The sequence below is a fragment of the Oncorhynchus mykiss genome, chromosome 12, assembly GCF_013265735.2.
Source record: "Oncorhynchus mykiss isolate Arlee chromosome 12, USDA_OmykA_1.1, whole genome shotgun sequence".
In the NCBI taxonomy this organism is placed as follows: domain Eukaryota; kingdom Metazoa; phylum Chordata; class Actinopteri; order Salmoniformes; family Salmonidae; genus Oncorhynchus; species Oncorhynchus mykiss.
Genome location: NC_048576.1, coordinates 44985676 through 44998539, shown reverse-complemented (window position 1 = coordinate 44998539; position 12864 = coordinate 44985676). Strand labels below are relative to the sequence as shown.

Here is a 12864-nt window from a genome sequence, read left to right as displayed (position 1 = left end):
CTGAGGCCCATTGTTGTGCCATTCATCTGCCGCGATCACCTCATGTTTTGAGCATAAAACTGCACGGCCTCATGTCGTAATATTAGGAAGGTGCTCCTAATGTTTGGTATACTCGGTGTATATATTAAGATAAAGTATCTATTAGGGTGTGGTGCCTGGCTGTGTATACTATTCAGCCTACCTAATGATTATGCAATCCTAAGGTACTATGCCTTCTGCTGACATTTTAAAGCATTTCAAATGACAACAAATGTGTTATGATAGATTGCCATGAACACATCTTTATGATTTAAATGTTTATTTCAGACTCTGTAGCATCCATAACGGAGGGTTACCCAAGAATGACAAACTCCCAGACTTTTGATAATACAGTGCCTTGCAAAAGTATTAATTCCCCTTGGTGTTTTTCCTATTCTGTTGCATTACAACCTGTACTTTTTATTTCGATTTCATGTAATGGACATACACAAAATATGAATACTTTCGCAAGCCACTGTATGTTCAGTCTCCCCAAAAAGCTTGTCCATTTCATGTAACATCATAACGCTTTTCATTTGCCTTATTTCTCCAATATGCCAATATTTAGGAGTCTGCATTTTTGGGTATCCGCTCCCCCCAAGGGGTGCTATAGGCACCCAAATCAAAAGTGTCATATCTATTTTGTTTGTCCAGTCTGTGAGACATTAAAGTTTGAGTGCAAATGTGATTTTGCTAATGTAACGTCCATAACTCTGGAATTGCCCGACCCTGTAGATCCTCTTGTGTCGTCACATAATTCACCACAACACCTCTCAGACCTGAGACAGACTTATCAGGGTCGAGGGCTCTCTCTTGCTCTCTCTCTTGCTCTCTCTCTTGCTCTCTCTCTTGCTCTCTCTCTTGCTCTCTCTCTTGCTCTCTCTCTCTCTCTCTCTCTCTCTCGCTCTACCTCATTCCGCTCACTCACTGGAACTCTCTCTCTCTCTACCTCATTCCGCTCACTCACTGGAACTCTCTCTCGCCCTCTTTCTTTCCCCCTCTCTCCTGTCTGTCAGTAGAGGCATGGTGTGTGTGTGTGTGATGGATAGAAGTGGAGTGTTTTGCAGAGCCTCATCTAAATTCCCATCGATTAGGAGCCGTAATTAACGAGTCCTGGCCATGCCTGGCAACTCACTCCATCCATCTGTCTTCTCTCTTTCTTTCCACCCTCCCTTTCTCTTTTTTTTCCCTCTCCCTTTTTCTCTCCATCTATCCATATTTCTCTCTCTTTCTCTGATATATCATTTCCTCTTTTTTTCTCCTTCTCTCACTGACTCTCTCTTTCTCGCGCTCTCACTCTTTCTCTTCATCTTCACCTGTCTATCAATCCCTTTTTTCCGTTCTTCCCTTTCGCACTGACGAACCTCGCATCTTTTTGGGGTTGATAGGCCTCATGTAACCTTTCTAACTCCCTTTCCCTCTCCCCTGCCTCCCCCTTCTTCCTTCTCTCTCACTCTCCCTCCTTTTCTCTGTGTAGGAGCTCTCTGAGGACCCTCACCTGTTTGTGGATGGGATCAGTGCGCACGACTTGCACCAGGGCCAGCTGGGAAACTGCTGGTTTGTGGCAGCGTGCTCCAGCCTGGCCTCCAGAGAGTCCCTGTGGTCTAAAGTAAGTGTGTCTGTGGGTGGGGAAGGTCGTGTGCGCACGTGTGTGACGTGATCTTAAACAAGAGATGCACACTCTTAACTATAACACACACACACACACACACACACACACACACACCACAATACCCATTAGGCCCCATTACCTGGTGGTGAAGGGATAAACAGGGGAAAGCTCCTCTCACCAGAAGCATCATTAGGATAAATCAACACCTATCTCTAACACTCTCAGTAGAGTTGAAGTACACTGCCATGGTCCTTTGTGGCATCCTTCAAGCTTAGAACTCAGTCTGGTGTTTAGGTAAAGTATCAAAGCAGACTTTTCTGGTCCTCCCGGTTGTTTTGAAAGAATGAATGTGTGGGTATCTAGCATTCTTTCATGACACCTTCAAGTTACTGGATGTGTGTACCATGTTGTAGGTTTAAAGCCCTATTAGTTCAGGACTGGTATATGTCGGTTATGAAATTATTATCCCAGCATGTCCGTTTTTTCCAGTGGACCATTCGGACGGGATTAGTTTTACCGAATGAAGAAAATGATATATAATTCAAAATGTCATGTTCTTAGTGTAAAGATGTTTCCGCTTGTCTAGGGAAAGCCTAATATTGGCTTAATGGCCTACAGTTCTGAGAAAGCCAAAATAATAATGCGTATCAATAAGAACCATGAATTGTAGTCTATGCAGATATTTAATTACCTGACGTATTTGGCATTTTGTGAATTAATTGGCACAATATCGCCCTCTTATTCTTTTGAAAGAGAATTAGGCACGGGAAAAGTTGATATGTGACAAAACAGTAAATTGATTTGTAGGCTACTTGCGTTAGACACAACTTGACGGTGGACGTAGATTTACAAATATTAGAAATTTGTACATTTGACCCCCCCCAATAATATACCATGATGAGTTTGATTGATTTGAAAAACATTCTGCACTGTAAAGCTCTGGATTTATGTGGCTTTGCACCACAGTACTCCTAATTTTATGATTGGATCCCCCTGCTGCCAAATGCGCCCGATCCCAAGAGGCAGCCGGCCCATTGGTGTTAAATGGGAAAAGAGTTGAGAACGGCTTGTAAGGAGATTAGAGAAACACACAATTTTTCCTCTTAACCTTTTCATTGGTCTGCGATGCATTGGTTTGGCCTGCAGTAACAGTTCAGCAGCACGCACAACCCACTCTCTCTCTTTCTCTTTGTGGTGTTTGCTGAGGACAGGTATTGACAAGCACTACAATGTAAACATTTTTTGAAAGTTTAAAACTAGGAAAAGTTCATGAACATTTCATAAATGTATTCCTGTTGTTGTGTAACTAGCGACCCATTGGTGAAGATATAATATTGTGTAAAAATAGTTTTATACAGAGTAAAACCGTATAACGTTAGCTAACGTTAGCTATCTAGCTAGCTAAACCAGCACCAAAGCTAGCACACTATCTGGATCTTTTCCTTTTATTTTTTGTTTAAATTTATTTTTTACTTTTACCCCTTTTTCTCCCCAATTTCGTGGTATCCAATTGGTACTTACAGTCTTGTCTCATCGCTGCAACTCCCGTACGGACTCAGGAGAGGCGAAGGTCGAGAGCCATGTGTCATCTGAAACACGACGCAACCAAGCCGCTCTGCTTCTTGACACAATGCCCACTTAACCCGGAAAACAGCCACACCAATGTGTCGGAGGAAACACCGTACAGCCCGCCACAGGAGTCGCTAGAGCTGGATGGGACAAGGATCTCTAGTGACACAGCTAGCAATTGCGATGCAGTGCCTTAGACCACTGCGCCACTCGGGAGGCCAATCCTTTTCCTTTTCAACAGCATTTTCAGATGAGCAGCACTCAGTGAGGTAGTGTTCACCCTGGTGTAAAAGTAGCTAGTGCCCTTAATGGAGGTGCCAACCCCAAAGAGGAGAAAAGTGCAGGAAATAGTAAATTTAATGAATGCTAGCTAGCTAGCTAGCTAAGCACACTGTACAATTCATAATAGATTGGTAGCTATAAATAATTTAGGTAATAAAATCAGTCTAATTCGTGTTAATAAGCTAACCCCATCATTGCTAAGGCCAGTCATTTTTGTCATATGATAATGGTATTTGGTCATGATTATGACAGGGGTCAACGACAGGCAGTAGAGAGCGTGAGAAAGAGAGCACCGCTGATGTTGAGGCAGGGAGATAACGAACAGGTAATCAGGTGAGAATTCAAGTTATAAGGAACTATCAGTTCAACTCCTCTTCTTTGCTGACTTGAAGCCCAAGTGCAACAAAACAGTTGATGACTGCATTCTGAGTTGATTTGTTTGTCATGGCAAGGGTCAGAGACAGGCAGTAGAGAGAGTGTGCGAGAGAGCACCGCCCATGTTGAGGCAGGGAGAGGACGAACAGGTCATTAGGTGAGAATGTATTTATTTTAAAATATTTTTTTAACTAGGCAAGTCAGTTAAGATCAAATTCTTATTTTCAATGACGGCCTAGGAACAGTGGGTTAACTGCCTTGTTCAGGGGCAGAATGACAGATTTTTACCTTGTCAGCTTTGGGATTCGATCTTGCAACCTTTCGGTTACTGGCCCAGCTCTCTAACCACTAAGCTACCTACCTGCCACGGTGGTTATAAGGCAATTTACGTTATAAGGCACTATCAGTTCAACTCATAATCTTTGCTGACCACATGCTATAACAAATGTTTTTGCCTGTATTCTGATTATATGCCCTCGGACCCCCCGAGAGTGAACCCATTGACCCCCACCCCCCATATGCAACAAAATTACGCTCTTGCCTGCATAACACTTGGTTTTAAACATACATTTGCTGTCATGTTCTTAGCCTGTTAAACCCTGCAATATCCCTCAAAACACAGTGATGACGATTTGCACGAGATAAGTATTATTAGAGGAGCTGGGAGTTTGCCAAAAACAGTAGGTTTTTAGGGCTGGGATAATATGAGAAAAAATAAGAAACGTGCACACTGCTCTTGCAAGTATCACTGGTCTTCATTAAGCTTTACGTATCGGCCTCGAGGCATGGGATAATAACCTTCCTGCCAATTAAAAATGACTGACATAGCAGATTCGGAGGGGACTAAAATGACAGATGTGGTCATTTGTGCTCGTGCACATAATTACATTACCTGAGCTCCCCCAGTAAAACTAATCCCGTCCAAATAGGACTTAAGCTTTGTTATAAGACATTATAAAGGCTTGTACTTGCTTATAACAATTTAGAAAGCATTATACCTGCATGCTTTAAGTAAAGTGTTACAACTCAGTAATTAGCTTTTTGTTTTTTTATTTAAAATGTACTGTACATAAAGATGTGTTGACAGATTTGGAAAGCTTGCGCTATTTCAGCTATTTTGTTTTCAGGACCACAACTACTTCTATCACCAGAGTGAGGATGAGGAATTAATGATTTACATAGAAATTACAACCCAATCAACTTTGACCTATTGAAGATAAAGGCATGTTGTCCAACAGTACAACAAGATGAACTTGATGCGTGTGTGACCATGCATTTCCATGATGGAAGCAGTGCAGTGATGGTTTAGTTACACCAGGCATGGGGCAGCGGTACATACAACAACCAAGAGGTAGATCCCCCAGGAAGCTGGTATGTGCAAAGGACTAATTAGCATTGGTGCGGTGTGTGTATGTGTAGTGTGTAGGTGTAGTGTGTGTGTGTGTGTGTGTGTGTGTGTGACCGGCAACTGTAAGTATGAGAGGGAAGAAGTGTGATTGTGAGCTGATGTTATTGAATAAGGAAGAAAAGGACAATGGAGACGACGTCAGATTAATAATTACACTCTTAGACTGCAGGCCATTCTCTTAATTGAGACTCGGGAGACTGTCAGTGTACTCTGCTGCTATTGCTTTTCCATTACTGACAAAAGGAATGGCGTTTGAGAATAATTTGGGAGAAAAGTGGTCAACCGCAAAGAGAGAGAGTCAATCTAGTTCTAAATATGTGTATGTGACCAATACAATGTGATTTGATTTGAGAGACAGTCAATCTAACAGGTGGCTGGTTGTGATTTCAGGCGTTGATTTATGCCTCTGTGGTGAATGAGTGGGTGACTAGGTGTGTGTGTGTGGGAGGGGGGAGGGGGGGGGGGGGTGTGCACAAGCTTGTGGTGCCCATCTCTCCTTCTGTTTTCTTTTTTTCTTTCTGCCTCTCCTACACACCAACATATTCTCTGTTTCCTTTCCCCTCCATCTCTCCCTCTCCACTCCTCAGCTCTGTCTTTGTGGTGGCCTCGGTCCATAATCATAAAGCCTTTCAGAGCTTTGATTTAGGATCAGGTCCCCCCCTCGTCCATGTATCTTATTCATAATGATCTAAAAGGCTGAACTGATTGTAGATCAGCACTTCTGTTCTGACATGTTTATGAATGCGGGGTGACCTTTGGGAGGGAGGGAGTTTAAGTGCCGGTTGCTGTGGAGATATAATCCCCCTCTCTGACGTTTGTCATTCGGGCCGGGGCCAGACGGAGATGGATGAGGTAATAGGAAGCCAGTCTTGTGTCGTGTTCATTAGGGCACACCATAGCAAAAAAAACATCACAGGAAATCTTTAAACGAGTGTTTCTTCTTGGACGAGTCCAGGCTGTTTTTGTCAGATGCCAGTAGAAAAAAAATTGATCCGTAAGTACACACACACGCAGACACAGGCAGGCAGACACCCAACACATAAACATCTGAAAAACATCAGAGCTGACGTTGTGGAGCTAGTCTGTTAGAAATGCCACAGAGAGAACCGTTTGGTCTTTTTGTTACGATTTATTCAAATGCACATCAGTTACACACACGTAGTCATTCTCTAATTAGTCACGTTATGGTATCAAACAAACCTTACGAGTAATGAATAATCACATATCTAGACTCGACTGACTGTAGCTACAGTACGGCTCTGAATGCTCTACAAAGATTTGAAGGAAACATGATTGAAGACTCGGGTTTAAAATTCCACTCACAGGTGAAGCACTTACTGCATCTTTAATAGTAATTTCAACATCAGAAATGCTCCAGTCTTTTGATACACTAGACTAGTATTACCTGAATCCCTACAGAAAGTCTACCTACAGTAGAAAGGGCATATTGCAATCCAAAAAGGTTTTGTTTTTTGTTTTGAGGCCGGTCGTTCTATGCTAAAATGGAAGACAGGAAGATGAAGAGATGGAAGAGAGTGTTAGAAAGGAAGCGATTGAGTCAAGGGAGTGGAGGGTGTCGAGGTGTTATCCTTCCTCTACCCCCAGAGGACGTGAGTGGTTGTGGTCTCTCCGGTCGGTCGATTTGTGTGTCCTGTCCCCTGTGGTACAGCATTCTAACAACTACTGCAGGCCACATAAAATCGCCCAGATTTGGATCACAGGTCGTCATTTTGACCCGTGCTCTAACCCTAACTTTACCTCTAACTCTAAGAAGAAGTAGCATATGTAGAAAATGACTGAAATTCTAAACGAAAAACAAAGTTGTTCTCAGACGAGGACTGGTTGAGGTGGAAAAACATGAAGAAAGACAACAAAAAGAGAGATGGCAAACGTACTTGCTCATAAGGCCAGAGGATAGTCAAATTAAATAAAACATGTCCGCCTAGTACCTTGCCCTCTGTCTGCCATTTCCTCCTACAGTCTTTACTTCTGGTCCACCTGGAAGCTGATGGAGCATTCAACAGCGTCCGGACCAACACCCTCCTCAAATGCCAGCAGGAAGTACATTGTTTTCCGCACCTTCGCCATCTCGGCGATCCGCTCGCCAAACTCCTGGGCGTCTGCCTCATACTGGTGCACGGGTGTGTCATCGCCGTCGCTCTCAGCTCGCCAGAACACCCCCGCTGGCTCCAGCAGTTGGCGGTTCATCAGGTGGGTGAGGTCGGGCGTCCAGAGCTGTGAGGTGGCAGTCACGGTGAGGCGGCCTGAGCGTACCAGCCTCACTCCCCAGTGGGCAAAACGCAATGCCTGCTGGGAGAAGTCCAGGCGGTAGATGGCCTCGTGTGGTCGGAGGAGGCGCTCGCCGTCCTGCCTCTTCCCGCCACGCTGCTGCAGCGACTGGGCCCGCTGACGCATCACCTCGGTCAGATGGGCGTCGGGCCTGAAGGGCAGATCCAGAGTGACTTGGGAGGCCATGTTGGTTTAGGTTCAAGAGTGTGATGGGTCGATAGGGGGAAACGCTTTGACTGGCTGAGTCCTCAGGAATCCTCACTCTCTCTTGGTCACGTTCTCTCTCTTTTCTTTCTCTTTTCTTTCTCTGTCACCGGGTCAGGTAGGCACACGCATGCAGCTCTTCTTTGGACTGTGGTCTCTTCCTCCTATCTCTTTCTACCTCTTTCTTTATTGAGTGCAGTATGTGTGAGTGGAAGACACTTGTGCACACCCACAGCACCCTGAGATGAGGGGCGGGCCTTGCCGTCTTGTCGTTCTTGGTTGGCAAGATGAGCTCTAGGCAACCTGAGCTAATGACATCTGCAGTAGCGACGCGGGGATTGCCCTTGGAGGAACAGGGGACAACTGTGTGTTTGTCACATATTTGTTTTGTCTCACATTTGTACCGTCGTTGTGCTCGGCTAGCGTAGGCTTGCTCTCTCGCATACTTTACTTAACTAAGTGTGACCGAAATCAGAGATTTTCTTTGTCAGTCTGCCAAGTAACCAGTGCAGGCTGGTGTCACTGGAATGGAACGGAATCAAACACATGGAATGTGTTTGATACCTATTCCGTTAATTCCATTACAGCCATTACAATAACCCCGTCTTCTGACTTCTCCCACCACCAGCTTCCACTGCTCAACTTTAACTTCAGATAGAAATAGAAAGAATAGGAAATCGTGTCAGCTTTATTCAATCTGACGGGAAAACATATACAGTCGTATGAAAAAGTTTGGGCACCCCTGACAATTTCCATGATTTCCATTTATAAATAATTGGGTGTTTGGATCAGCAATTTCATTTTGATCTATCAAGTAACTGATGGACACAGTAATATTTCAGTAGTGAAATTAGGTTTATTGGATTAACAGAAAATGTGCAATATGCATCAAAACAAAATTAGACAGGTGCATACATTTGGTTACCCCAATAGAAAAATCACATCAATATTTAGTAGAGCCTACTTTTGCTAAAATAACAGCCTCTAGACGCTTCCCATAGCCTCTAATGAGTATCTGGATGAAGGTATTTTGGACCATTCCTCCTTACAAAACATCTCCAGTTCAGTTAGGTTTGATGGTTGCCGAGCATGGACAGCCCGCTTCAAATCATCCCACAGATTCTCAATGATATTCAGGTCTGGGGACTGAGATGGCCATTCCAGAACATTGTACTTGTTCCTCTGCATAAATGCCTGGGTAGATTTTGAGCAGTGTTTTGGGTCGTTGTCTTGTTGAAATATCCAGCCCCGGCATAACTTCAACTTTGAGACTGATTCTTCAACATTATTCTCAAGAATCTGCTGATATTGAGTGGAATCCATGCGACCCTCAACTTTAACAAGATTCCCAGTACCGGCACTGGCCACACAGCCCCACAGCATGATGGAACCCCCACCAAATTTTACTGTGGGTAGCAAGTGTTTTTCTTGGAGCGCTGTGTTCTTTTGCCGCCATGCATAACGTCCCTTGTTATGACCAAATAATTCAATCTTTGTTTAATCAGTCCACAGCACCTTATTCCAAAATGAAGCTGGCTTGTCCAAATGTGCGTTTGCATACCTCAAGCGACTCTGTTTGTGGCGTGTGTGCAGAAAAGGCTTCTTCTGCATCACTCTCCCATACAGCTTCTCCTTGTGCAAAGTGCGCTGAATTGTTGAACGATGCACAGTGACACCATCTGCAGCAAGATGATGATGTAGGTCTTTGGAGGTGGTCTTTGGGCTGTTTTTGGGACCGTTCTCACCATCCCTCGCCTCCGATATTTTACTTGGCCTGCCACTTCTGGCCTTAACAAGAACTGTGCCTGTGGTCTTCCATTTTCTCACTATGTTCCTCATAGTGGACACTGACAGCTTAAATCTCTGCGATAGCTTTTTGTAGCCTTCCTCTAAACCATAATGTTGAACAATCTTTGTTTTCAGGTCATTTGAGAGTTGTTTTGAGGCCCCCATGTTGCCACTCTTCAGAGGAGAGTCAAAGAGAATAACAACTTGTACTTGGCCACCTTAAATACCGTTTCTCATGATTGGATGCACTTGTCTATGAAGTTCAAGGCTTAATGAGCTCACCAAACCAATTGTGTGTTCCAATTAATCAGTGCTAAGTAGTTACAGGTATTCAAATCAACAGAATGACAAGGGTGCCCACATTTTTCCATAGCCTATTTTTCACATCTGATTTAATTTCATACAACTTAATATTGCTACACTAAAAATCTTTGTCTGGACAATTCCCCAGTACTCAGCTTTTATTAGAAAATGAATGGCATGCCACTGTGATCATTTTCTGTGACGACAGAGGGGTGCACAAACTTTTTCATACGACTATGTTCTACCTGATATATTTCTATCTGCAATGTTCAGAACATTAGGCAGAGGGAGGATGGGGTTTCTGCTGTTTCTGGCCAGAGTCCAGTTTATCCTTTGCAGAGAGAATAAAGTTATTATAGAGCTTTATTATGTTCTGGATGAAACCCTAGATAGATACCCCCCCCCCCCTCCCTCCCTCGTTCTCACTCTCTCTCTCTCTTTCCTTCACCCCCCTCTCTTTCTCTCTATGTCACTGGCTTCCTAAGGGCTCTCACATGACTTGGGGTTTCTATGGTGCAGTATTGTTTTTTATCCTCTCCTCTTAAAGGAGCTGCTACACACACACACAGAACAGCCCCTTGATCTGCAGAACAAAGGTTCCATCAGAACCACCCTGCCAGAACTGACCCATCGACCAGGGCTCTTAGTCCACCACTCCCCAGCATGTACCTCCAAGGGCAGTGGAGGAAGAGTGGTTCATTTCCAACAAGTTTAGCCCTCTGCGCTCCGCAGTACACCTTCATTATGTGACGTCTCATTACTACACTTCCTGTTTAGCCCTGATGGCTGATGGGTATTTCGGGTGGGTGGGCGAGGGGGCTAAGTGCGGTCTTGTTTGCCCCCCAGCCAGCCCATCGCAGTCCGAGGGGGAGCCCCCGGGAAGGGGATGACTGGCTGGTACTTCATTGCAGCTCTAATCATTCCCCGTCCCTCTGTCCTGTTCCATGTATTCTTCCTCCTCTGCATGTATACTTGCCAGAGCCCAGGTGATACGTTACATTTATTCCCTTAATCCTCCGGAACGCAGCGGGCCAGCCGGGGGTGACAAGTTGGAGACAAGAGGTATGTCCAGCAGGGATCACAGGCTCACTCACAAGAGGGTGTGGTATTTACGAGTTCGGCCGACACGCGGCTTGTTCGTTCGGCTTGCATAACTCTGACTCTCTTTTTCCTCCCCCTCCTCCCTCTACGCGTCCTGCCTACCCACACCCACTCCCTCTTTCACCCCCTCCGTTCTTTTCCCAACCTTTCCCTTTCTCTTTCCCACTTTCATCTCCATCCACCCCCTCCTTCTCCGACCTCTCCCTCTGCTCCACTCCCCTCCCTCCCTCCCTTCAGGTCATCCCAGACTGGAAAGAGCAGGAGTGGGACACGGAGACACCCGAGTCGTACGCCGGGATCTTCCACTTCCGCTTCTGGCGCTTCGGAGAGTGGGTGGATGTGGTGATCGACGACCGGCTTCCCACGGTGGACAACCAGCTGGTCTACTGCCACTCGGATGACAGCAACGAGTTCTGGAGCGCACTGGTGGAGAAGGCCTATGCCAAGTTAGTCAATGAATCAATCAATCTGTCAATGGCTTTATTGTCCAAATTGGGAAATGTGTAGTACAGTCTGGTTGGAAAATGTTTTAAACGTTCCATCCATCAAGCAATCAATCAATCAATTTGTTGTCCCAATTGGACAATGTGTAATACAGCCATGGTAAAATACAACATTAAACTGTAATGAACACCTAGGGGCAGGGATAAAGAGATACAGTACTGTAGCAGCCCCAGTAGCCCTGGGGAATATCATCTAGAATAGGATAAAATTCTACTGTATGTTTTACTCTCCCAGTATTTGAGGAATGCAGAAAAAATCTTTAGAACGAGGATGCACTCACTCACTCAGGTAAATAAATATTTCCAATTGGTAACGCTTTACTTAATGCCTGTAGGTATAATGCTTTATAACATCTTATAAGCATGTATAAGCCTTTAATGTCTTAGAATTAGGCTTATTATTGTCTGTCACTATTTTAACTGATTCAAGATACTGTATCTACTAGCCACTGTCTTTATGATTTGAGATGTGGAGTCACATCTTGAGATATGGAGTCAAACAAGAGGTTCAGGTGTCATTCTGTTGTCAACTGTGCACTGTAGATAGAGAGATATTTGACTACAGATTAACTCATACATTTATTCCTCCTCCTCTTCCTCGACCTGTCCCTGCAGAGTGTACGGCTGCTACGAGGCCCTGGATGGCGGGAACACGGCGGATGCCCTGGTGGACTTCACAGGGGGTGTGTCGGAGCCCATGGACCTGCTGGAGGGCCAGATGGCCACTGACGAGTTGGCCCGCAACCAGCTGTTTGAGAGGGTGCTGAAGGTCCACAACCGGGACGGCCTCATCAGCTGCTCCATCCGGGTGAGTCACTCAGGGGGAAGAGCTGTACTAGGCAGCCATTTTGGATCAGGGTCAGCCAGGGGGTCAGTTAGGAGATCTAGGTCATGTTCAATACAAAACATGAGAAAAAATGCTTTGAAAACAGGGAGGTACTGCCTGTACTTCCTGTTTTCCATTGCACATTTTTTTTCTGCCTTGTGTTATTTGGAACACCAAAAAATTGCAACATAAATCGCAAATTACAGGGTTTGGCAATCACCATGATAATGTGCCATCCCGTCTATTTCGAAAGTTGTGGTTAGTTGGCTCATGCAAAGTCTACATTTGCGAGAGGAAAATGTAATCCTTTGTGATTATCCATCTATCTATAATCTATCAATGTAATCATACAAGGCTTTCTCTCTGCTGATGAGACTTGAATTTGTATGAGTGCATATACACTTTCAGAATGCAAATACCGTCCTCTTCTCTATCCATCCATCTACCTGTCATCCTCAATCTGCTTGTTGTTTATCTGTCCATCCGTCAGTCCGTCTATTCATCTGTTCATCAATACGCAACATCTGCTGTTGGGAGCTCCATTTGTATGAGTTCCACTCTCCCCCGGGCAGCCACTGACTGCGTC

The 12864-nt window shown here is 44.8% G+C and overlaps 2 protein-coding genes across 2 annotated transcripts in view; one reads left to right on the top strand and one right to left on the bottom strand.

The window, feature by feature from the left end:
- Nucleotides 1-12864, top strand: part of LOC110537669 (calpain-5) — a 49142-nt gene that overhangs the window by 22600 nt on the left and 13678 nt on the right. The window contains exons 3-5 of the mRNA XM_021623883.2: nucleotides 1496-1627; nucleotides 11187-11395; nucleotides 12068-12260. Coding sequence (XP_021479558.2) covers nucleotides 1496-1627; nucleotides 11187-11395; nucleotides 12068-12260 — 534 coding nt within the window. The remainder of the gene's footprint in view (nucleotides 1-1495; nucleotides 1628-11186; nucleotides 11396-12067; nucleotides 12261-12864) is intronic.
- On the bottom strand, nucleotides 6156-7939 carry LOC110537670 (olfactory marker protein-like). Its single transcript, XM_021623885.2, has one exon. The coding sequence runs from the start codon at nucleotides 7737-7739 to the stop codon at nucleotides 7248-7250; it is 492 nt and encodes a 163-aa protein (XP_021479560.1). The 5' UTR covers nucleotides 7740-7939; the 3' UTR covers nucleotides 6156-7247.